At 41.2% G+C, this 27,154-nt stretch overlaps 1 protein-coding gene across 46 annotated transcripts in view; it reads right to left on the bottom strand.

The window, feature by feature from the left end:
- CLASP2 (cytoplasmic linker associated protein 2) overlaps positions 1 to 27,154 on the bottom strand; it is a 271,467-nt gene that overhangs the window by 85,318 nt on the left and 158,995 nt on the right. For 17 of the 46 annotated variants that reach the window (XR_012157456.2, XR_012157457.2, XM_073333055.2 and 14 more), the window contains 6 exons: positions 21,246 to 21,263; positions 19,092 to 19,193; positions 18,926 to 18,952; positions 9,279 to 9,305; positions 3,524 to 3,694; positions 2,358 to 2,465 (listed from right to left, as the gene is read on the bottom strand). Coding sequence is in view for 44 of the 46 variants with exons in the window: in XM_073333055.2 (XP_073189156.1) it covers positions 2,358 to 2,465; positions 3,524 to 3,694; positions 9,279 to 9,305; positions 18,926 to 18,952; positions 19,092 to 19,193; positions 21,246 to 21,263 (453 nt within the window). In the remaining 2 variants the exon portion in view is untranslated. The remainder of the gene's footprint in view (positions 1 to 2,357; positions 2,466 to 3,523; positions 3,695 to 9,278; positions 9,306 to 18,925; positions 18,953 to 19,091; positions 19,194 to 21,245; positions 21,264 to 27,154) is intronic. The other 29 variants (XM_073333028.2, XM_073333034.2, XM_073333039.2 and 26 more) reach the window with 5 other exon arrangements.

Below are 27,154 nucleotides of genomic sequence, written 5' to 3'. Positions count from 1 at the left end.
TGATATCAGCATCTGTAATCCCACCGTGATGTGGGATTACAAAAAGGTTTATACATAGAGATGGCATAAACTTGGGACATTACACAAACAAAATATTCTTTTTTGGGAGCCATTAACAACACTGTACAGTTGTAGAAGGGTTATATGTAAAACTGTCACATACATTATAAAAGAAAACTAATCACTGAGACAATTGATTACTTAAATCTACGTTCCATTGGAATCAGTGGAAACTTCGAGAGACTAAGGTCTGCAGAATTATTTAAAGAAATACATTTTTGACAACAGACTAATTATATGGAAGAAGACAAACTGGCTTAACTAATCACTAGGGAAATTTGAAAACAAAAATCAGGAAATAGAAAGGTAAGAAGTCCTGTGATATTTATTTCAGGAACAGACATTTTTACTAAATCTTGATTTCCATAGAGGTTATTCTACATTCTTGATACAAGCAATAGATACAACCTACTCGTGGTATTTGGCATCTGAACACAGAGGTTAAAAACTTCATTAACAACAACAGAAATAACATTTCAAGTAACAGCTCTCCCAGTAACCCAATGTCTAACAACATTATGGAGTTATTTTAATAACGATGTCTTAAAAATATGGAGTATTTGGCTTGGCATAACATGTCAATTATATACAACATGCAAGCAATTAAACTGTTCAAATTCAAGCTGCGGAGTAGCAAAAGCAGCACAGAAGTATCTGAAAACACTCTGCTTTTTGAAAACATATATGTAATGCACCACAGAACCTATCAGTTGCATTTTAATGAAGAGTTGACTAGTGGATCCTATATAACTTGCCATTCATTAGGTTTCCTGATTAAATAGCATCTGGTTAAATTAGCATCAGATACTGAGACAGCTTCCATTTATTTACCCAACTCTTTGCCAGTAAAAATACAGCTGACAGGAGCAAATTGCCTTAACAGCCCAAAATAAGGATCAGACTTTCAGATGCTAATAAGGAACATACTGGGGTGCCTCAATTTGAGGTTGAAAATAGAGTAAAGATCTTATTTTGGGAGTGAGCTGAGGAATTGGAAGCAAGGTATCTTTGCTATAGACTATACTGAACTGGGAAGAAATTAAAAAGGAACTAAAAATCTATTATAAATTCATACAAAGTAGGTAAATTTCAAATAGAACCTTCAAGTGATACATTTTCTACCTTACAGAAGGAGCCCAAAACCAACTAAAATAATCTTTTGAAGAAAATTTTGCTACCTAAATCATAGCAACTTTCATCCAGATGTAATGATTTATGATTAGAATCTACTGATTTTTTTTTTAAAGCCAACTATGTGCTTCCCGTACTTCCATTTGGGTTTTGTAAAGAGATGTCAGTTTGACACTTGCAAATATTTTAAGTGTCAGGCCAGTAAATTGCAGTATTACATGTGAAAGCTGTGTCATTGTTTACAGTAGCTCTAGGAAAGAAGTCTGAAGTATCTGTGGTTGTGCAAATCTGAAATGTAAAGAAGTTGCCAGCCTCCTCTCCCCCATGTAGCGACCTATGTTAATTGTGCATTATGCTGTTTTTGAGACGCTGAAGGTAGGTTTCAAAACTGGATTTAGGTTCACCCACTCTGGCAAGAGCCCTTACTATTTGCTTCCATTTATTTCCAAAAAATGTAGAGACTATTCTTACAGTAAAAGTCTGTTTTGAAAAATGATTGCATGAAACTGGCATCTTCTAACTCAATGGATCTGTTACCAATTTGCACAGAGATTCATACTGACTTACTTTAGTGACAAAAAATAGAATTTTAATTTTTTTGTTTTATTTCTATTAGCACTAGAGTGACAATATAGCAATATTTTTTTCTTTTCCATCAACAGAATTGTTTAGTAACTGCACTATAATTCCTATTATTCCTGTAATATAAAACCAGTTATCAATCCACTCTATCTGATCCAGGGACCAGGAAGAAAACCCCAGGTTTTGAGCACAAGAAAACAGAGTCACAGTAAGGTTTTTATTTATATGTAAGCATTTGATATTGAAATCAAGACAAAAACCTATAATCTTACAATGCCATTTTTACTGTCACTTTTCTGAGCAGAACTGCTCTTTCTAAAGTCTCAATCTAGGAACTGTGTGGCGAGGTTATCTTCCCGGGTTCTTGGTGTAAAGGATAAGACTAACACCAGTGTGACATTTACTTTTTTAATGTGCATTTCATTCACGTGTTGATTGATACTCTAGCAAAGTAAATGGCAAATGAGTCCAAAGGAAGGGAAAATAATGGTTACCTACTATAAGCTAAACGAAGAAGGCATGGGTTCATTAGATGCAGATAATGAAAGGCATAAATAGGCACAACAAAGTCTCCAAGTACTTACCAAGGGGTGGAAAAGAGCGGACAGGGCTTGTGTCCCTGCTACTTTCACGGCTGGCCTCCCGACTGCACCCCTGACTCACACTAGGTCGAGGAATGCGGCTGCCTCGTGCTAGTATGATTCAGTGTACAGAGAAACAGCAGCACAGAAAGGGAGAAGACACAAGAAAAGTTGTAGTTTTAATGTAATTTTGTTTGTGCAATAAATCAGATCAATTATGTATTTCTAAGAACAGACGTTGCCTCTATTCATGTAGCATTACAGTATTATCTTCTGACATTCTATGAATTTGACAAATTGCACTAAATGAAGCCAGTTCAGATGAAAGTATCTTCTCCACAACATAAACTAACATGAATTTGGAATCTCTCTAAAGAAAATTGAAAAATGCTTTAAAAGAATGGTAACTTTTTTCAGATTATAGTTGAAACATTGATCAGTACAGCCTGTGAAGAGCATACAAACAGTAGTTCATTCAGAACTTACTCAGTTTAGTTCCAGCTAATCTTTCTTTTTTAATGTGGAAATAAATATTGCTTTTGCTACACTAAAGTACAGTACAACAATCTATTTAAAAAGGGGAAAATAATTCAGTTTAAGGTAAAGGTAAGGTAAAATTAAATAAAAATACTACAGAAAATCAGGTTACGGATAGCAGTAACCTCAGTTTTATTTATTGACATATTTCAAGAGAGTATAGATAATTGAGTTATACCATGAGGCTGTACTTGGGGGAAATATTAAGCATAATACATTCATTTTTACACCACACACACAATATAAAACAAGTATTTCAAGGATGCTAACTGTCTTGATGTCTTCTTCCCAGTTTTCAGTGTTTCCAGGCTGCCATAAAGATTTTGAGGGTTCCCAACAATGCTGAATATTTATAGGGGCCCGATTCACTTGCTCCTTCCTCTTTTTGGGAGGAGTTTAAGAGTAAGCATGGAGGCATAGATCAGTGCATTTCGAGAACAGCAAACTTCATAGTCCCACCTTAAATATGAAGTGTGTTGCAAATCGTAGGCCTCCCTTGGGAGTTGGCTCTGCAGGTCCCCAGTCAGATTTTAGAGTTTCAATTATGGGTTTTCCAGCCCCACCATCTGTAACTAGGCACTAAATGCATAAAGTAACATCATCTGTAAAGAATGTTACTTGATCGTTCTTACCTACTGACAATCTAGAAGGACTTGCTTCTCTACTGCATCCTTGGCTTCGTGGGATCTTGCTCCGTTTTTGTGCTGTTGCTGGATTGACTAACACTCTCTGAACCCCTGTGTTCATAGTTGAAAGTGCAGTTGTAGTCAAAACTCTTCCAGGAGATCCAGATCGACTACCAGCTGAAGGCAAAATAAGTAAAAATAAATAACTTCAGATAAATAGCAAGGATAAAAAGACAGAAAAACAACATGTTTGAAATGGTTCGAAAAAAGAGTTTGGAAGAACTTCCAAGATAAAATGTAAAATTTGAGAAAATCTGTAAGATCTACATCTAGTCTTAAAAATAAAGCACCTCTCACAAGGTATAGATAAAAATATCTGTGCAAGTCTGAAAACTTTATCACGGTATTTAGGACTATATGAGCACCATAGCAAGCAATTGTAACCGCACACCAAAAAAAAAAAAAAAAATTATTCTTTTCACTAGTATTTTCAAAAGCATCCAATATTCCTGAATCCGAAGATTGAGAGGTTACCTACCTTACAGCAATTTGAGTTCAAGAAGTTTTGTCCCTATGGGTGCTCCACCCTAGGACATATGCAAGCCCATGCACTCTCGATTGGAGACTGCAAAGTAGTGTCTGTGAACCCCGCCTCTACAGAGTGTTTCCTCCTGCTCTGAACAAGTGCATTTAGGGAGACGTCAGCCTGCCACCACTCAGTTACCTTGAAAGCGAAGCTGAATTCCACAGCAGAGGGGAAGGAAGACCAGAGGTGGAGCACATTTAAGGACAAAATATCCCAAAGAACTCAAGTTACTGTAAGGAAGTAACCTTTCCTTCTTCGAGAATATGTCCCTATGGGTGCTCCATTGTAGGAGACACCCAAGCAGAAGCTCAGTGAAGAGGTAGGTCCAGGACATACAAAAAAACTGCATTACTGAATGAGTTATCTCGGGAAGCAGATAAGATGAAGTAGTGTTTGGTAAAGCCATGTACAGAAGACCAAATAGCAGTCCTGCAGATTTCTGCTCTGGCAACATCCTTCAGTGGAGTTACAGATCTGGACTGAGCACTAATGGAATGTGCTGTTACTCTGTGAACACCAGCATTTTCAGAGCAGGTCAGGATGCATTCAAAACCCACTTAGACAGTCTGTGTGGAAATCGGTTGACCCTTCATCCTATCTGCAATTGATACAAATAGTCTGGGAGATACCCGGAATGGTTTAGATAGAAAGAAAGGGCCCTCCTGACATTCAGCAGACAAAGGCTTGATTCTTCTCTGGAGGCACAAGGTTTGAGCAGAAAACTGGTAGGCGAATTTCCTGGTTAATGTCATATTCCAAGGGAGGAATATAACGTCTGGGAGGAAGCAAGGATGGGGATGTAATATAATCTTGTCTTTGTAGAAGGTGGTATATGGTGGGTCCACCAGGAGATCTTCCCACTCACCCATTCACCTTCCTGAGGTGAAGGCAATTAGGTACAAAATTTTGGGGTGAGAGAGCAGGCTGCCATTGGTTTGAAGGGGGATTTTTTTAGGGCACTCAAAATCAGGTTGAAATCCCACTTGGGAGCCTGGTGTCGAATGGGCAGAAACAAGCTGTATATGCCTTGAAGAAATCTGGTTTCTGTAGGGTGGGCCAAAGACTGAGAAGCCCTGAATAGGTGAGTGGAAGGCTGTGATGATGACAGATGTACTCTGATAGAGCTCATTGAGAAACCCTATGTTTTTAATTCAAATAGGTAGCCCAGCATTTTAGAAAGCAGAACTTTCTAGGCTTTAGAAGATATGAGGGAGCACAATGATTGGAAGTGCTTGCACCTTTGCAAGCAAGTTTTATGAGTATTAGGCTTTCTACTAGATAAGAAAACTGACTAAACTCTATCCAAAAAGGTCAATTCCATACTTGAGAGTCACTGAGCAGCCAGGTTTTCAGATTCAGGGAGAAGGGGATGGGATGGATGAAGACCTCTGTCAATAGGTCTTTTGTAATAGGAAATCTGAGCAATGTTACCTCCAAGAGGTGGATGAGGTTTGAGTACCACACCTGTCTCAGCCAAGCAGATAATACGAAGCTAGCTCTCACTCCTTGAGAGGAGTCTTGAGGATTAATGATATAGGTAGGAAGCACGAAGAAGGGAACAAGGCCATGTTGTTATCATAACTCCCCAGAGAGTCATGGCTGTAACTTCCATTGGAGTAGAACAGGAAACATTTCATTTTGTTCAGGGTAGCAAAGAGGTCTACCGACCGGTATACCTCAGGTCTGGCAGATCCTGTGGAAGACAGAGTCCTTGAGTTTCCATTCATGATCTTGCCAGAAGTGGCTGCTCAAGGAGTCTGCGATTGTATTGTGCAGACCTGGTAAACAGGCTGCCGATATTTCTATCTGATGAGAGAGAGACCAGATTCCAGCCATAATGACTATGCACATAAGGACTGGGGTCTTGCTCTGCCCTGGCAATTGACATAATACATCGGTGCCCCTTTGTCCAGCATTACTCCAGCATGACTGAGTGACTTTGTATGGTGAGAGAGAAATGTTGGCAAGCATATCGATCAGTTTTTAACTCCAGAACACTGATTTGGAGCACTGATTTCTGTGCTAAGTCTCCCTGTAGATGAGCTCCCATCCCAAAGATACATATATTGTGAGGGTCTTCAAAGGTGCTGGATACAAAGAATGGGGTTCCAATACAGACCCTCCATCATGTAAGACAGTCCAACACCTTCTAAGACATTGTGATACTTTAGGAAAGGCTATGTCAGTCTGGAATATATGCTGTCCTTATCCATGTATAGAAGCAACCTGAGGTGCATCCTCACATGGGGTGTCACATGCCTGGGGGCTGACATGTGGCCTAAGACCTACAGACAAATTCTCACTGTTGTTTGCAGGCTACACTGCAATGTTGAGATTTGGTTGGATAGGGTGAAGAATCTCTCCTCAGTAGGTAGGATCTTGCTGTTGTGAAGTCCAGAGTAACTCCTATAAAGTCTCCTCTCTGTACTGCAGATAGTGTGTATTTTTTGTGGTTGATGCGGAGTCCCAAAGATGGGAATAGTGTTTAATGGACTGGACATTGCTGCCTGGACCTCTGTTCACCAATTCTTAGACTTCCTCTAGTGGGATTTGAAGTGAATCCACTAGCCTTTTCATGAGATCCAGGAAAGCCAAAATCATCAGCATAGGAGGGCAGTGGTGGCAACAGCACCTCATTTGGAGATGAAGAGGACTTTGGAGATGGAGGTGAGATCTCCTCAGCCTGAGACTCTTGCTCCTCCTGTACACTTTTTTTATTGTCCAGGGCTGTAAAGCAACTGTGACTGAGGCAGTCTGCAACATAGAAGCTAAGGTACTGGGACTTGGAGGGGGAGAAGCATACACCTCCAGAGCTAGGGCAAGTCCTACTAACAGGAGCTTAAGTCTAGTCCTAGTCTAGTCTTCCTGTCCTCTTGGATCTGCCTTTGAAATCCAGACAAACCTTGCATTTAGAAGGGTTGTGACTTGTGAGAGTCCCCCCAAACACCGCAGGCAGCTCAAGTGTCCATCAATATGGGGAAAGGGCTTGTGGCAAGTCTCAACCCCTGGGGTTTGGGGCATAACAAATTGTGCTCCAACACAAAACAGAAGATGGAAGAAGAGGGGAAGAAGTTCTCCTGCCCCCAACCAACGCAACAGTTGCTATGCAAAATAAAGGTAACAATGAAAATAGATAACTAAAAGGAATTACTGAAACAAATAAACAAAGTAAAGAATTCACAAAGTGAAGGTAGGAAGCTGAATACAGCAGACTCTTTTGAGTCACAAGTGGCTGAAAAGGAACTTTGTGGTGGCAGGCTTGCAACTCCTTACGTTCCCTGTTTAAAGCACGAGGCATCTCTCTGCGCATGCCCATGGACGCTTCACAGTCTTTGACTGAGAGTGCACAGGCATATGCCCATCCTATGGTGGGGCACCCAGAGGGATCATATAGTAGAACAACAACTGTGTGTTCATTTTTAAAATTATATGGGATGGTTGGTCACATATTGCTGTTTTCTGAACTACCAACAGTTAAACCAAATAGATAATTTTGTTCTGTAACATCCCTGGACTGATCACCTTGGTTTTCACAACACAACGAATAACTATTGTATTTTTTAAACATGTAAAAGATGAAGTAGGCCCTGGTATTTCTTCAAATCCTACTCTCTTGGAGCCCAATCATCTAACACTGACTGTAGACAATGGAAAGAATCCCACTGACTTCCATGGAAGTTATTCTAAAAATTTAATTTAGAAAGCTTTTTTAAAACTAAGATTTTCAACCTTTGGAACACATTATGAAAAAACACACCTGATCAAGATGTTAAAATTCTTTGTTGAAGTGTCTTAGCAAACGTTATTCATAAAAATTATACATTTATTAGAAATTTGATCTTTGATTTTAACATATTGCATCCACTGGAAGAAATTGGTCACTTTTACCTAGACTATCTTCATCCTTCGAAGTTTCAGCTGTGGGGAACTTACATTTTAATACCTAACAAATGGTCCATTCATATCCCTTACTGATACTCTAATTAAAACTGTATTTTATAGCAATAATCAGTTTAATTATATGTCATTGTTGCCAAATGCAGAATAAAAACAATTTCACCTAAAAATCTTAATTAAAAAGCAAAGCTATTTTTAACCAAAATTAGCTTAGTGAAATGAAGCCTATAATAATTTTTCTAGCCCTGTTTAAAAGAAGAAAACAGTGTAAGCATAGGAACGCTATAAGATGTCTATTAGCTTAAGTACGTTTCATAGTACTCTTACATTACAAGGACTACCAGTGTCAACCAAAAAGCAAAGATGCTATAACAATAAAAAGTCCACAGGCATATTTTAGGACCACAAGATGATTAAAGCTTGATAGCAAGAAATGACTGAAAAAATGTGTGTGGCGGGGGGAGGGGACTGAAAACAATGCACCATGCATAAACTATATGATTTGTTGGTTGAATTGAGACTTGAAATGATTATTTAGCAAAATGCCCTTTTCTATCTATGGGCCTATTCAGCAAAAATGAGACATGCAATATTGTGCAGCACGAAGTCACGAACCTAGCTTCTGTTACTGAGATGAACAGATGATATTTCTAGCTTCTGTTACTGAGATGAACAGACGACATTTCTACCAGCTTTGTGTAGTTTTGTGAGAATTAAGAGCTCATGCAGAGCCTCTGCATATCATTCAGACCATCCCAATTGATTCAGAAAGACCTGGCAGAATACAGAATAACGGTCTTCTGTACTAGAGAATTTCCAGCAGATTCCCTGAAGTAGCTTGCAAAACCTGATAATCCTTTACCCTTCCCCTTCGCTAAATGCAAAAAATGTGCTCGATCAATATAAAGTTATATACATCACTCTGCTGTGTATAGATGTTTGTTACATCTGCTTGACCACTACTGTGTGGTACACTGGACTCTCCTAACATGTTCAGCGAAGTCTGGTATCTTCAGAACTGTCCACCTTACACACAGTAGCATGAGCAGTTGCAGATTTAAGCAATCAGTGCTATTTTGATAGTGGAAGAAAAAAGTTACAAAGATGATACTCCACAGTTACAAAGAAGAAATGTTTTTTCCTTCTAAGAATTACATTAAATTAAGTAGTCGTAGGACCATGGAAAGTGAGCTGGAATTTCTGCTGAATAGGGTTCTATGTTAAGGATATGTAGACAAATGATCAAACAACAATGCACACACAAATTTTGAGTCTTACCACCAATGGGGTTAGCAGACTGTGATCCTGAACAAGTGTAAAAGGCAGGATTAGGGTAAAGGTTTATAATCCATGAAGAGGGAGGGAGCAGAGCAGATTAAAAATGGATGGCAAATGGAAACAAGAAAGCTTTAGTCAGTTCACACAGGAGAAAAAAGCCACAAAAGTGTTATGCAAAAAGCAAGGCATTTTAGTAGCTTCCATAACTAAAGAATTAGGTTCAGATGCTTGTGTATAAATCAGATGAAGCAAAGCTGCAAAAGCAAATTACAAGTTTCCATCTTTCTAACTGCATAATACTAAAGAATTACATTATTTTCAATTAAATATGAACTCAACTTTCAGAATATTTTCAAGTATTATTAGACAGCAAAAAAAAATAAAGATTTAAAAACTGAAGAAAGCAATTTTCATGAAAGGCCACAAATATTTTCTTATTCAAGACAAAAACAGTGATGGAAAATTTGGCTGGGAGTGGGGTGCTCCAAAAGGGGAAGCACAGGTACACATTTGTAATCTGACAAGACACTTTCAGATAATTATAAAATAAGTCAAAAAGTTTAAACTTAACTAAATGTTGTCATTCTAACTTTCTATTATTTCCTTTATGATAATCCGTCTGAGGGTTAAAAGCAATTTTTCAAATCAGAAAATTTATTCTTTTTCTCTAATAGAGATAAACATAGTAACACCATGCAAACCCTCATAAATTAGCCGGAACCAAACTGAAAACAAGAGTAGCCACTTTTCTATTCATGACTTAACCGCAGTACAGATCTGTATACATGTATTTAATACGACTGTCTATTTACAAATAACTCTGAGGGTGGGAGTAGGAGGAAAGTTCCTCCAAAATCCCTAGTTACAATTATGTATTGCCCTCCCCCCCAAAACTACCCAACCTTGCGAGTGCAAGTATGAGTCAAATATCGTAGCCTTTAAACCCATATCCTTGAAACTTGAAGTACATCTCTACCCCTAAATTTGCACAATGGTTTTGGTTTCAAAAAAACTTATCCCGCCAGATGAGACAATGTATTGTTTTAAAATGACCTATTTTTAAAATATGGACACTTGGTCTAAGACAACAGAAGGGGAACGCTGTACTACAATTGTTTGTAAAAGGTGGGAATCTAAGTCTAATATGTAACCCATTATAAAATGGTCTGACTAGTCTGGAACTTTTCACTCACAGTTTCATGTCAATAATTCTCATTTAAATTAGAATTTTAGAAAAATTATGCCACAAAACATCAGGCACACTTGTGCTTCAGTTGCCCCTCTCCTGTGAACTTTTATTTATATTGGAATTGGAAAAGGTTCAGAAAAGGACAACAAAAATTATTAGGGGTCTGTAACGGCTTTCATATGAGGAGAGATTAATAAGTCTGGGATTTTTCAGCTTGGAAAAGACGACGACAAAGCAGGGGGGATATGATAGAGGTCTATAAAATCATGACTGGTGTGAACAAAGTAAATAAGAAAGAATTATTTACTCCTTCTCATAACACAAGAATTAGGGGTCACCAAATTAAATGAATAGGCAGCAGGTTTAAAACAAACAAAAGGAAGTATTTCTTCACACAAAGTACAGTCAACTTGTGGAACTCTTTGCCAGAGGATGTTGTGACGGCCAAGACTATAACAGGGTTCAAAAAAGAACGAGAAATTCATGGAGGATAGGTCCATCAATGGCTATTAGCCAGGATGGGCAGGGATGGTGTCCCTAGCCTCTGTTTGCCAGAAGTGAAGAATGGGCAACAATGGGAATGGATCATTTGATGATGAGCTGTTCTATTCATTCCCTCTGGGGCACCTGGCATTGGCCACTGTCGAAAGACAGGATATTGGGCTGGATGGACCTTTGGTCTGACCCAGTATGGCCGTTCTTAAGTTATGTTCTTATGTTTATTTGCTTTACTAGTCCTCTTTTACATTGTCTAGGAATTCTTATTTGTCACACTCCTGAGATTTGTAAACAATGAGCTCTGCTGAAGGATTAAGCTCCGAGTGGAAGGACGGCTGCCAGTCGGGGGGGGGATTTACTTTTCTATACCACCATATGTAAAACCATCCAATTATTTCAGTAGAACATCAGGGAGTTCTACCCAACTCATCCCTTCAGGCTCTGATCCAGACAGAAAGTGAGTTCTTTTGCATACCACCACTATCACCAGTAAAATACAATTTAAATGCTTAAGTTTACATTTTATTGAACGTGAAGAATTAATTATCTAAAACTGAATTAGAATACAAACCTCTTAACAGTGACCACCTCTGTAGAAACTGAATATCCATCAATGATTTAGGCATAACCCTTTTTTGCCATTTATTTTGAGTAATTTCCCATCAAAATTTCTTAATTAATAAAGCTCTATTATGGGAATTTATTAGAAGTATAATGCATATGTCTGTTGGTCTTTAGATTTTGTAAAAGCTTGTTTTCACAGAATCTGCAAATTCTGGGCCAAGTTTGACCAGCATCCCTTTGAAAATAAAAAGGCCTTCAGGAAATTGTTACTGAAAAATTAATGCAAACTTATAGTAAGGAAGATTTGATAATCAAATGAATTTGTTCGCTTTTAATTTAGTCTATTCCATAACTATCTAAAGAAGGGTATGTTATGGACTAATGACCTTTCAAAGTTACTACACTTTCTGTGCATTTTAAAGCATCCTTCTACTCTGAGAAGTGGTTAAAAGTATATGGGGGGATGTCGTACGTCTCACCATTTTCATAACAAGCTTGCCAACTTTACTCACAAAAAGTTTACATACTGACTACTGACACCTGACCAGTATTTGTTTTTGCTGTCCTGATTACTGCATAGTAATTAGCCATATATAAGTGCAGGTGCATGTTTGAAAATCAGGCCCCAAATTGTTAATTTAAAAAAATGTTTAGTACAAAAATGCATATGGAGTGGAATGGGATAACATTTTTTAAATCAAAACTGATAATGTAAAAAGACCCCCCGCCCATTTAATGACCACATATATTTAGGTGTGGCAGAATCTGATTTTTTTAATAATTTTCATGGATAATATTGTTTATTTTTAAGCATTATTTTATCAAATTATGTTTTCATAGTTGTGCATAAATATGGGTTTCAAGCATTTTTTATTTTTTATCAATTTTAAATGTTTACAATTGTGGGAAATTAAGGGGGGGTGTGTAAGACAATGGGGAGTCAGACAATAATTTAACTACAACAGACGCTGAGATTCCAAAAAGAGATGGTTACTTACCTGTAACTGGACGGGCTTCGAGATGTGTGTTCTCTATCTGTACTCCACTGAGGGTTTTGCATGTGCACCATGTGTCTGGAGCCGAAGACTTTGGAAGTAGTATCCGTTGGTCCGCGCATGTGCCTTGGTTCACCTCATAGTTTCATCCAAGGTGATAAAAGGGTAAGGTGGATCTACAGCAGCTCCAATTCCTTCTCCACCACGAATCCAACAGATACATAGCAGAGGGGAAGGAGGGTGGAAAGTGGAATACAGATAGGGACCACACATCTCAAAGAACCGCCAGTTACAAGTAAATAACTTCCTCCTCTTCTTTGAGTGATGGTCCCTATTGTATTCAACTGAGGGTGAATAATAAGGAGGACCTAAATCGGAGGAGGATGCAAGGATGAAGATAGAACTGTTGAGCAGAGGATTGCTGTGCTGAAGGAGGAATCTGCTGTCAAGTCCTGACCTTGAGTTTTTCTGCTACTGCCACCAACAGTCTGGGGGACTTCCTGATGAGGCTTGTCCTCTGTAGGTAGAAGGCCAAGACCCATTGGATGTCTAGGGAGTAGAATCATCCTTCCTCTGCAGATGTGTGTGGCTTCGGGAAGAAAACAGGTAAGTGAATGGATTAATGCGAAACTGGGAGACGACCATTGGTAGAAATTTGGGATGCAGGGAGACTCCATCTTTATGGAAAATCATGAAAGGGGGTTCCACAATCGTGGACCCAAGTTCACTGACCCTTTTCGCAAAAGTGATAGCAACAAGAAAGGCGACTTTCATTGAAAGGAGGACCACAGAACACGATGCCAACGGTTCAAAGGGTGGTTTTGTTGTACAAATAGAACTAGGTTAAGATCCCACTGGGGAGCGAAGGGTTTGATGGACGGGAAGGTTCTGATGAGGCCCTTCCAGAAACTAACAGCTAACGGGTGTGTAATGACGGAGTGCCCTTCCATTGGGGGAGGGAGGAGAGTGGAAGGTGCTAATCGCAGCTAGGTGGACTTCTAGAGAGATGAGGGTGAGATCCGATGCCTTCAAGGACAGGAGGTAATCCAGGAGGAGGGGGATCTCCACCAATTCTGGGGGAAGTTCCTTTTGCTAGGCCCAGCAGGCAAAACATTTCTGCTTGGCCCAGTAACAGTGTCTACTGCATTCTTTCCTGCTGCTGGAGAGGATGTTTTGCACGTCTGCGGAACAGGCCGGTTCTAGAGAAGATGCCCAATCAAATAAAACGCTGTGAGGTGGAGCACCTATGGATTGGGATGTCTATCTAGCTGTTGTAGTGCATCAGCAGATCAGGGACGGTGGGGATGGGAATTGATGGATGGGTGGTTGGGAAACTAGAATTGCCTGGGTCAGCAGGGGGCTATCAGAATGACTGTTGCTCTGTCTTGTCTGATCTTGTGGAACACTTGTGGTAGGAGCAATAGAGGAGGTGAGGAACAGTTATTTTGGTCTGACCAGGACAGTATGAGAGCATTGCACTGAGAATGGTGACTGAGACCTCCCCAGAGCAATACATGTTGCATTTGCTGTTTATGTGAGAGGTGAAGAGGTCTCTGGTCAGCATCCCTCATTGGTTGAAGATGTAGTGAGTTATGCAGATGTGGCGTTCCCACTTGTGGTCGATTGCAAACTGCCTGATAATCAAGTCCGCAATCATGTTGTGTGTCCCTGGAAAAGAGTCTACAGACAAGAGGGTGATGCACCAATTCCAGAGGTTGACTGCTTCTACACGTAGAACAGCTGACCTTTGCCTCCGTTTGTTGATGTGGAAAACAGTGGCAGTGTTGTCCGACATGATAAGAACATGATGGGAACAGATAAAAGGGAGAAAGGCTTTTCTTACAGCCTGGGTGTGTGCTCCCCAGTCTATGAGGGATGCATTGGTGATGATCATCTTGTCTGGGAAGGAGGGGAACAGCTATGCAGACACGATGTGGTTCCATCCACCACTGGAGGGCTGAGAGTATCCTGGAGGAACTGTCAGCACGAGGTCCATGGCGTCATGGCTGGGCAAGTAAACAGTCTGAAGCCAAATCTGGAGGCAGCGAAGGTGGAGTTGAGTGAAGGCGGTGACATATGTACAAGAAGCCATGTGGCCAAGGAGAGACAAACGAGTCCTGGCAGGGACATAAGGATTGTTAGCGATGCAAGTTATGAGTTCTCTCAGTGTATGGAACCTACCCTTTGATAGGTAGGCCTGTGCTATGGCTGAGTTGATGGGACCTCTATAAAATCTGGGGATTGTGTGGGGTCCAAGATTGATTTTTCAACATTGAGACTGACCCCAAGGGACGAAAGAAGGCTGAACAACATGGAGGTTCAAACTTAGGCTTTGCATCTGGACTGAGCAGCCAGGAGCCAGTTGTTGAAATATGGGACTACCAGGACTCCATGACGTCTGATGTAGGCCACCATGACTGCAAAAACCTTGACGACAATGCTGGAAGCAGTCGTTAGCATGAAAGGGAGAACCCTGTTTTGGAAATAGAACAGACCGTGAACATCAGGAATCATCTCTGGGCTGGATGGATGTCTATGTGAGAGTGTCTTGCATACTGAGAGCCCACGTGCCTTTTTCCAGAGATGGGATGATTGCTGCTAGTGTGGCCATACAAAACTTGGGCTTGCGAATGAAGTGACTGAAAAGCTGGAGGTCTAGAATTAGTCTCTGTCCGCCTTTCTTCTCGGGTATCAGGAAGTAAACTGAATAGAATACGGTCCTGTGATATTCCAGGGAAACACAATCTATCACTCCCCGTTGTAGAAAGAAGTTCACTTCTTGGGTGAGGATGCTGTTGTAAGAGTAGTCCCCAAGGAGGGATTGGGGGGCTGTGGAGGAGGTAGCATGATGAATTCGATCATACAGCCATGGTGGACGACATTTAGCACCCATGTCTGTTATTGCACTCCAAGCTTAGAAAAAGAGTGCCTCTGAAGGGGGTAAGATGGTTGCATGGCAGTACGCAAAATGGCTGACGGCTCTCTAGAATATCTTAGAAATACCTTTTAGCTGGGGGTTGCATCTCCTGTGAAGGTGGTCCCAGAGGGTGGGATCTCTGTCTTTTGTCTTGTCAGTGGAGGCCCATAAGGCCTCTGGTGGAAAAACTGGGAGAACCTGTAGCATTGTGCGGGTGGCAGGCAGTGGAGCTTATACTTCAGAGCAGACATAAACATAGCCAGTGAACATAGTGTTGTTCTGGAGTCTTTGAGAGTATGAAGGGAATCATCTGTCTTTTGATTAAAAAGATGGGATTCATTAAAAGGGAAGTCTTCTATAGTGTTCTGTACCTCCTGAGGGAAAACACAGGAGTGGAGCCAAGATCCCCTCCACATGACTATGCTAGCAGCAATAGTCCTAGTAGTAGTATCTGCCACAACCACCACTGACTGGAGCATTGTTCTTGCCACCCGCTTCCCTTTCTCTATGATCACCTGGAAATGAGCCCAGTCTTGCGGAGGATGTTTGTCAGCAAATGCCTCCAGTTTGCCATAATTCGGGAAAACATATTTGGCTAGTAATACTTGATAGTTCAAAATCCTGAATTGGAGACTGACAAAGGAAAAGACCTTACAGCCCAAAAGGTCCAATTGCTTGCCCTCTCTGATGGATGATGTGGAAGGTGGGTGTTGTTGCCTGGATTGTTCAGTTGCTGCTTGAACCACAAATGGGTTTGGGGGGGGTGGGTGAGAAAAGAAACTAAGACCCCTTCGCTGGAACATAACATTGGTTTTCTGCCCCCTTGGAGGTAGGTGTGCATGTGGCTATTGTGTGCCATACCATCCTAAAGGGTTCAAGGACGGCATCGATGGGCAGTGTGACACTAGTTGGTGCAGATGAATGGAGAATATCCAGGAGTTTATGCTGTATATGCTGGATTTCCTCCAAGGTGATGTGAAGCTCCCCCACCAGGAGATCCCGGAATTACCTAAAGGCAAAGGGGACGCTGAAGTCATTGCCTTGTCTCAGGAAGAGGAAGGGAATCTCTCTGATTCCAGTGGCACTGTCGGAACCGGGCTGAAGGGCTTCTCTTCCAAGATTGGATCTGAGCTTCTACTCAACGGCCCCTTTAACAGGGAGACAGGTAAAGTCTCCCTTGTGGACCAGGTGAGTTCTGAGAGGGAAGTATTGGGATCATGGCCCCCAATAAGGCCAGTATGCTCAGTCTGGAGGGAATTGAGGCAGATCCCCTGGCATGGGTAACCAGTGGGTCCATGGTGGTTGCATTGTATGGTATTGCACGATCCAGACTGCCTTCTCGAATACCCGTACTGCTATAGGGGATTGATGGTCCCTTTCCATCATCCAACTCTTCCAAAGATGAGAAGGTGGACTACAGTTTCTTCAGTGATACCATCGGAGTCGGCAGACGTGTGTAGACCGTTGGAGCAGGAGGCAAGGGGTGGCATGTCATGAGGGGGAGAAAGAGTCTCCCTAGAGGTTGAGGGTCCCATCATGCAAGGCAATCTCGGTTCCTCTAAAATAAAGATATCCTGGGGCTCGCGTGCTCTTCCCAATCTCCCTGATGTTCGGGGTAAGTGGTGGTGGAGTAGTGGACTTCCCTGGACTGAACGGGTCCCACACTTTATGGGGTGCCAATGTTGACAGTACCTGCAGTTTGATACCTGAGACCATCTGATCCCCTTGATTCTGGGACTTCTTTTCTTGTTTATGCACTTTAGAATGCGCGCCCTCTCCATGACTCAAGCTCATGGAAGCAGCATCCCCTTTCTTTGTTTTCAAGGAAGACTTAACGCCACGCTTATGGGAATGCTTCCTTACCTCCAGACTAGTCCCTGGTGTGGGGTCCATAGTGGCGGATCTGGACTCAGTAGCAGGAGATGCACCCCTAGCTGTTTCAGGCCGATGCACTAGGGTGGGGCGGGGCAGATTTCCCCAGCCAGAGTCCAAGCGAGGCCTCATGGAGACTTCCATAAGGTGCTTCCAGAGGAAAAGGCCCCAACCTTTTCGGGTACAGCTGCAGAAAGACTGGCAAATATTGCACCGTGATGCAATGTGAGCTTCTCCCAAGCAGTAGAGGCAGCACTGGTGTTTGTCACTGGCTGAGAAGGAACATGGGCAGGAGGCACAGAATTTGAAGCCCAGCATCTTAGGCATTGTACCTGCGTGAGAGTACAGGGAAGAGCAGGAGGGACGGTAGGGAAAACACCCCCCTAAACTATCTATCCTAATCACAAACATTACGATAAACTATGACAAAACAGCTAAAAACACTATAAATTGTAAAATTCTAAAACTACGTACAACAATATTTTTAAAGGTGCTTCAGAGACAAGGACACTGAAAGTTCTGATCTGGATCAGGTGGTGATGAGAAGGAACTGAAGACGAAGTTGCTCCGCCTCGCCTTTTATCACCTCTGACAAAACCATGAGGCAAACCAGGGTTCACGCATGGACCAATGGACACTACTTTCAAATTCTCTGGCTCTGGATGCATGCGTAAACCCTCAGTGGAATACAACAGAGACCATCACTCGAAGAAGTTAAATATTTATAACTGTTAAAAAACAAACTGTCAACATCACATGTCAAAATATGCAAAGTAAATATCCTTAAGTCAAACACTAATAAATTCTCAAATAGCATTTTTCTTAGTGTCTGTCTGTAAGTTTTAATCATCATCAGTAGAAATATTTTTTCATTGGTTTATATGTATACAGCGAAATAGACATTTACTGATAAATATCTAATCCTTCCAAACCTACACATATTGTCAGTTTCAAACCTGAAGAATGCACTGTCATTTCACAATTTTAGAAATCATTTAAAGCCTAGATAGCATAAATCACTTTTAAACATTGTATATTTTAAACAACCAGCATCTTCGCTCCAAAATTAAACTATTTCTATTGCTGCTGAGGTAGAAAAAAGTCCCAGTGAAAAACCCTCAGTGAAGAATTTAAAAAGAAATATTAAATGCAAAACAACAGGAAATTTGAGGAGTAAAGATACTGGCGATACTTGGGAAACTAGAGTGCACTCATGTGAGAATGGCAGTGTCTACTTTATCGTGAAAGGTGGAGGGGAAAACACAATTACTGAATTATACTTTTAGACTATTATTAACTAAAAAAAAAGAGGATTTGGGTACCGAAGAACTAGGATTTTCAGGTCATCTATAAGTACAAAAAGACACCCCCCACTTTACCTAATTTCTGATATTACATTTCTAAGATTTGTAGATAGTTAGTACAGAAGATTTTGTTGAGGATTTTTTAAGACTACAAACTGGCCTCAGTGGTAGATTTAATTTCCTGTTACACAACCTATTTCCCATTAGCCCTAATTTTTCTCCAAAAGAGTATGACAACACAAATCATCAAAGATTTATTTCAAAAGCATGCAAATACTACTGACCCAAAACACCGAAAAAAAAAATACCTTCATTTTTGTCTGGCGATGATGAACCTAAGGCACAGAACAACAACTCAGTATGCGGCTTATGTTTTTTAAATAAGCTTTGACCATAGCCATTGGTCAATGAATGTATGCTAAGCATATGGCCTATCTTTTGATCAAATATTACTGACAAATGAACAATACATACGCTGAGACTGAGAGACCACTTTCGTTCGACTACGTCCTCTAGAATCGGTCTTTGAATTTCCAATTCCAACAGAAGGTGTTGAAAGCTTTGTTCGTATACGACCTATAAAGTAAAAATGACATTAAGAAAATAGTCTTCGTCATGAACAGAGACCTCATAGTGTAAATGAATATTTTATTACGTTGCTGTAGTTGAAAACTGAAGATTTACATACTGGAAAACTCAATTATCCAAACCTCACTTGAAAAAAAACAATTCAGAGTAGAAAATTAAATACCGCAATAGATTTAACTGCAAGTTAAGAAACGAACACTTTTCTTTTTGACTGTAAGTACTTCAATAAAGAATTTATATACAATCAATTTTTAAAATTAAAACTAATTCGTCTTCATCAACACCAAATTAGATAACTCTAGTTTTCTCCAGAAATACACTGATTTTATATTTTTTAAAAGTAAAGCTTATGAAGTGAGAGTCAAGGAAAATATTTTATAATTTAAGAGGAGAGAAGTACCTAATGTAACAAATATCAAACTCTACTCACTACTACTTGAAAGCTATAATTTTACTAACTTTCCTTTTTCGTCCTCTAGGTAACAAAACCATCCCTGGCTATCTTTTGAACAAGCCACTGAGGATTCTTGCCAACAATTCTGAGCAGCACTGCTCCGTTTTTCAGAGACCTGCCATCTAATTTCTCTGTACCTCAGGATACCACTATACTCATGGCCATGGATGTGGACACAAAAGTAATTCTTTATACTTTATAGCACCTTCCATACAAGGTTTTCAAAAGAACTTTGCAAAGACTAATGAATAAGTCTCAACATCCATATGAGGTAGAGAAATACTACCCTTGTTTTACAGAACGAAGAACTGAGACCCAGAGATTTTAAGGACTTGTCTGAAGTTACTCAGGAAGTCTATGGCAGAACTCAAATAGAATTCAGCTCTCTCCAGACTGCCAACCGATAAGATCATCTTTTGTGTGACATCATCTCTACTCCTCAACGTTTAGACAACACAATGAAATTACCAAAGAAGGGAGGATTCCAACAGTATGAATGACAGTTATTAGGCAGATTACTCTTAAAAGTGAATAGCCAGAATTCTGTATACAGGTCCTAAACCAACATGACAGCGCTACACAAAAACAAAACCTAGAAACAACAAGTTGGACACAATTTTGGAAGGTTGCAAGAGGAAACTGCTTGAGAAGTGACATTCTAGCACAACAATTTATTCACTTTAAGACTGCATTAACTTTAACAATAAAAAAGTTTTGCAGACATATAGGGTCAATCCTTGACCCAGAAGAATTAGGCACACAGGCTCATTATATCTAGTTTCCAGCCCCTTTAGGCTTTCCACAGCAGGATTTCAAGACCAGCCAAGTTAATATTATTCATCCAAGTAGAGGGAACAGTCCACAGAAGAAAGTCTATGGGAAGAGAGCCAGGATAAAGGAGGTTATTCACTTAGCTACTAGAAAGCAATGTATTACCATTACTGGTTAAATTGACTGAGACAAACTCTACCCTCAGTCACCCCATGCATTGACAATATTTTCCCCACTAATTGTAATGAGGTTTCAGGGTTTCTGTGCAGAATCTGGCCCAGAGAGTTTAGGAATATAGTGCACCACCAATTTGGTTGATGCTGAATTATCACTAAAGGCCTGATGTAATTTCCATTAAAATAAAAAACAAAAATCTTTTTGAATGTTATGAGGCAATGTTTTCTGGCGCTAGCTTAGAAGGGTTTTAACAATACATTTTAATATGTTCTTCCATGTTCCAAATAGATAATTAATAATAGCACCTGCTTCCTGAGTGTGAGCACATCTGTTCAACAGATGAGTTTTTCCTAATTAGCTTATAATTTAAAAGATCAAAACATAATACTCCTGTAATTTTATAGTAAAATGTTAAGCAATGACATTTTTATTGAAAATGATTGCCTGAGAACCAAAATCACAATGTAAAAGAATTTACAAAAATATACTTCAATAACCAAATATTAGATGTGTAAGCCAAATGGAATGACCCCCAACCACCACAATGAGCTAATTCTACTTCTAGAACTTAGTTCGTATAAATGAAAGCATGAAGATGAAAGTATTTGCTATTCTAACAAAAGATTAATTTTTCTTACCATCTTCAGAAGCTGTTCCTAATAGAAAAAATAATAAAACAATGATATTCCAAACAGCACTATTCTTTGATTCAATTCCTTTTCATTCCTACTTATATGAAATTAGAGTACCTTGACAAAATATGTTTATGTAAGAATGGATCTTAACCTCTGCTCTCTTGCACTACAACTCCATCATTAAACTACAATGGAAAGCCAAAGGCTACATTGTGAGCTGATTGTAGAAATACATAATGCACTGCTAGACGCCAAACTTTCTTTGAAAAAACATGGAATATTGAAGAAAAATTGAAGTTTTAATCATGCATATGAGTTTAAGACAATTAAGTAGCATATCAAGAACAGACTTTGATATCAAGCATACTATCATAAGCAACTGCTAAGGAAAGTCGGTGACATATGCACATGGTGCACATTTGCATATAGAATTCCAATACAAGCTCCAGGTTGAAGTAAGCAATACAGACCCAGTGCATTAAACATTGGGCAGAGAGAAGCTGATGGAAGATGTTAGAAAGGAAGATTCATTCCAACAAAATTCAATCTGATGCCTCAAAAAATGTACACCCTTTTAGACCAAGTCCTGCCTGGAAGAGTGAGCTGTGAGAAAAACAAGGTTACTGAAAATGGGTCACAGTTGGAGTGTGTATGCTAGTTTAATGAGGCAAAGTATACCCATACATGACAGTTAAGACAAAATCTGAGGTAAAACACACATCAATGCCCTAAAAACCAAAGCGTGGGAAGAGGAGAAAAGCTGTGGAAGCACCATTTCTCCACCCTGCACTGAGGCTCCCTTGAAACCATGGTCTGCAGATTCTGGGTGAATATATTCGGGAAGTGACAGGATTTGTAAAAATATTCCCGCTATTGGTTGGTAATTTTTTTCTAATCCAATGCTGTTTCTGAATACTGAGATGACTATAGTAATCAAAAAAGCCATTCAGCATCTTCACCTCATCTAGAGGTTGTGGGAGGTTAACCCTCTCTGCAAACCTTGCTAGGACTGTGCATGCTTTTGCTGTTTCTAGACTGAGCTACTCTATACACTTTATTCACAGCAGGATCACCACTGAAGCCTCAGAAGCTACAGCTAGTACAAACTGCAACCCTCCTGGTCTTTTAAAGTGCCACCCTATCCTAATAATGACTTTTTTTAAATCGAGTTTTGGGAGTGTCTCTCAGTTTTCCAAATCAAGTCTGCCCAGTTTGCATATAAATATTTTTTAAAAAAATTGCCAGTGCTGCAAATTCATCCTGGACTTTTATCAAGTTGTGTTTATTCCATCTTGCAAATCATCACAAGTAACAGAAGTCCTGAAGAGCACATTATGTCTTCAGATATATCTGAAGTCCCATTCTCTTCCAGACACCTTTGAAAATCCACTAAAGACCAAAGGGTTGCACAGGTCTACCTGACAGCAGAACTTGGCCTGCAGAGCCCAGATTACTTGTGATGATACACAAAATGGAAAAAACAAACAAACAAAAAAAACAGCTTGACCGCAAGAGTTCAGGGTGAATATGGGATGCTGCTAATTATAAAAGTTATATGCAACCTAATCAAATTTTGATTTGGAAATCAGAGAAAAGAATACAGAACCGTCCAATATTGTTTAATAGGGCAGACCAATACCTTATGGAATTTGGACTGCTATAAGCAAAAAGTGACAGTTACTTACCTGTAACTGGAGTTCAAGTGGGCTCTACATATTCCCAGTTATAGGTATTGAACCACCTTGCGGCGGCAGCCTTTTTCAGCTGTATCAGCTAGAGTGTTCTCGCATCCCCCCTCCACTTGGCGTCCCAAAGGACAGAGGGAAAGGCTATAAAGGGGACAGAGCACCCTTTGCTCCTTAGTTCCTTCCACCATACAGCCAGAGAAGATAATTACAAGAACTCTGACAGAGAGGGGAAAGAGGGTGGGAATTGTGAATATGCAGCGCCATCTCAAAGAACTCCAGTGACAGGTAAGTAACCTTCATTTCTTCTTTGAGTGGCTCCGCATATTCCAACTTATAGGATAGATTGATAAGCAGTGCTGAGACCCGCGCAGAGTCTGGAGATGGGAACAGAGTCCTAGTTGAATAAAGACTGAAGTATCACCTTGCCAAACCCAGCATCCGCTCTAGAAACTAAATTCAGAGGCCAATGCTTGGTGAAGGTGTGTACAAATATCTGGGTTGCAGCTCTGAAGATTTCAGCAACTGGCATCAGCCTCAGTCAAGCAAAGGAAGTAGCCACAGCTGTAGCATAATGTCTTCTGATTGAAACAGGCACGGGAACTCTCACTAGCATATCACTAAAAGATACAGAAGCTTGATTCACCATGAAATAGTCTGGGAAGAACTCATAATGCCTCATAATATTGAGAAGAACAGTCTAGAAGTTTTAAATGTGGAAATCAGCTACCAGCTTATGCAAGAACTAAGGACCATGTCTAAAGACTACCTTTTCCTTCTGAAACTAGAGTAAAAGGTGGATCAGACATGAGTGCATTCAGTTCACTCACTCTACTGGCTGATGTAAAGGCAATAATTAAAGCAGCTTTCAGGAATAAATGATGCAACGAATACTTCAGCTATGGGCTCAAAGAGGGATTTCATCGAAGTGGTGAAGACCAAACCGAGGTCCCAAGAAGGGATGCGTTTTTTAGCAGAAGGGTACACATTTGACAAACCTTTTTACGTGAAGCATGAACAAACAGCAATCTATCATCAGCTCAAATATGATATGTGGAGATGGACGCCAAAGGAACCTTTATCAGTGAATTAGATAGGATCAGGCTTCCTCTTCATCCATGCCTGAAATCTAGACCATTTGGGACAGTCAGTTTCCTGTAGACTGTTTCCTGGATTTAACCACTATATACTGCACAGATGAAGAACACGACTGCTCAAGTGCAGACAGAGTCAAAGTCTGTTCACCCATCCCATCGGATGAAGGGTCTGCAGGTCCAGGTGAAAAATCCTGCTCCCTTTCTTGCACAGAAGATCTGGAGACAGGGGGAGACGTATAAAGACTTTGCCGGACAGCTGTGGACCACTGCAGATGTGGCCAAGCCAGGGCAATCAGTATTATTCCTTGCTCTGTCCAGATGTATCTTCCTTGTCACCTTTTGTATCCGGGAAAAGGAGGCATATATCAAACCCCTCCAACAGTGCAGAAGAAAAGCACCCAAGAAAGACAGACTATCCCTAATTACTCAAGAACAGAAAAGATGACACTTTTTCTGATTAATCTTGTCATGAACCGATACACAATTGGTTGACACCATCTGGAAAAAAGGGTCTGAACTAACTGGTCCTTCAGGAAGGCATTCCTGCTGAAGCAATCTGCAACTACAGTCAGGCCGCGATTTACATATTTTTTTTGTTTTGTTTTGGCAAGGTTTCATTTACGCACGGTCAATTAATTGTGACCCTTTATATATGTACACAGTAGAGATTCACGTTTACATGGTGCAGTGCTGTTACCAAGATGCACAAATCAGTGGCCTAGCCAGGACCCTACACCGGGTGGGCCCCAACTTCGGGTGGGTGGGCAATGATGGGGGTGGGGGAGGGAAGGCAGGAGGGATGGGGCACCTCCCCCTCCCCCTCTTCAGCCAGCCTTGTGGGGGCCATTGAAATGCTGGCCTGGGGCCCCAGGTGTGGGGTCAAGGTGCAGGGGCTTGAACCGCTCCACTCACCTGGCGCTCCAGCCAAGGAGTGGAGTCCAGGGCTTGCCCCACTCTGCCCAGCACATCTGCCAGGGAGCGGGGTTGGGAGCTTGCCCCAGTCTGCCTGCCCGGCGCTCTAGCTGGGGAGCAGGTTCGGGGGCCTTACCCCATTCCATCCGCCTGGCCTTCCAGCTGGGAAGCAGACAAGACTCCACGCCCCAAGCCTACTCCCTGGCTGGAGCGCCAGACAGGTGGAGAGGGGCAAGCCCTTGAGCCCACTCCCCAGCTAGAACACCGGGTGGAGCAGTGTAAGCCTCCAACCCCACTCCCTGGCTGGAGCGCCAGGTGGACAGGAGGAGTGGGGCAAGCCCCCAACCCCACTCTCTGGCAGGAGAGCCAGTCGGTTGGGCAGAGCAGTGCAAACCCCTGCGCTCCAACCCTCTGCCCCAGGAGCATGCCTGGGGGGTTCCTTGCCAGAGTGTCCATGGCCCCCCACACAGCTGCCTGGAGGTGGTGAGTGGAGGCATCCCCGATCCTTCCTGCCTCCCCTCCTCCATCCCGTCATTGCCCATCCCAATGCGCCACACTCCCCAACCTTCCCAGATGAACCCTCAGAGTTCTGACTTCAATAACATGATGATAATGCTGATACTGTATCAAGTTCATCCTCAACATGAATAAAGGTTAGTACCTGTACTGTAGTAAGTTTGAATTTCATTAAATTTTTTAAATAAAACCTGTAGTACTGTACTGTATTGTATAAATTAGGGAGGTCATCTTGTGAGCCTAAAACCTAAACCCTTATTTCCCATAGACCCTTGGTATCTTTTTTACATGATTTCTATTTGCACGCTGTTTTTTTAAGAACATAACCACAGTGTAAATCGAGGCCTGACTTTACAGTGTCTTTCCCGGACAAATGTATTGCTACGCAAACGTCATGGCGGATGCACCAATTCCATAGTTTTACCGCCCACGCAGAAGGGGTGGTGTGAGCACCCACCTGTCTGACGATATAATACACTGCTGACATATTGTCCGCTACTACTTGCGTGACCTTCCCTTGAAAGTGAGGGAGGAACAATCTGAGGGTCAGATGAACAGCTCTTAGTTCCAGTACGTTGATGTGAAACGTTCTTGAGAAGACAAATGTCCTTAAACCATTAAGTGGTTCTATGTCCCCATAACTTTTGGATGATCCATATGAAATCACTGTCTGGGATGGATCCGAGGGATTGAACTGTATACCTTTGAGCTCGTTGGTCCTGTCTGACAACCAGTCTAGTGAGGTTATAATGTTCTGGGGCATCATGAGCAATGTGCAATATCATCTGCATAGATGAATTTACAGGATTATGTGACCAGAATGTCGCTGGTATAGAGACTGAATAGTGCAGGTGCTAAAACAGATCCTTGTGGAAGGCCACTGTTCAATCTCTGTGATTTGCTAGCAGATTCACCAACATGTACAGTGAATCTTCTATTACTCGGCATCTTAATGAGGAGAGTATTGTTGATTATCATTAGCTTTCTCATGCCAACTTCAGCCAGAGACCTTTGAGCCATACAGTATTATTTGCGGAAGAAAGGTCAATTAATCCTGCAGCTGTTTTTAATTTTAACTGATAGATTTCACAGATTCTATGCAGCTGGTTAAGGCCAGTACCCGGCCCAGGTTCTTCAGGAATCCATCCAAACCTACTGCTTTCCTGGGCTTAGTGTTGAAGAGACCTTTGTCCGTTTAATCTACTGTTAAGGGGCAGAAAGGGGTGAATACAACTGGCACTACTTTATTGAGCAGTAAAGTTGTTTGTGGACTTGCTGCCTTATGTCTTTATCCATCGGCACATGGGAGCTGGCAATCAACTCTGCAGCAATGGCACCTGCACTTACTTGGGGCAGTTTGCAAGCTGCTGGAGCTACCCTGCCTAATTTCTCAAATTCATAACTGGGGATGAAGGGGAGGATCCATGAACTGAAGGCACATGCCTCCCCTCTTGCGTGCCATGCACTTCAAAAATCCGAGACCTGCTCCGGAGCTAGAGGGTGGACTAGGGCCATCACCGTGGCGGAACTCTTTGGAACTAGGAAGGTACTTGGGGTCAAGACAGGAGCAAGATCTGGCTGTGACACTGAATCCAATGGTCCACATGGGCTAATCTCCCTCACTGCTGTGACTGGGGATGGGGCTGATCTCCACTTAGGAACCATAGCAGTGCTAGCTGAAATAAGCAGAACCAATAACTCT

This window comes from Lepidochelys kempii, chromosome 2 (genome assembly GCF_965140285.1).
Source record: "Lepidochelys kempii isolate rLepKem1 chromosome 2, rLepKem1.hap1, whole genome shotgun sequence".
NCBI lineage: Eukaryota > Metazoa > Chordata > Testudines > Cheloniidae > Lepidochelys > Lepidochelys kempii.
The sequence above is the reverse complement of the archived record's forward strand: the minus strand, read 5'-3'. Positions and strand labels throughout refer to the sequence as shown.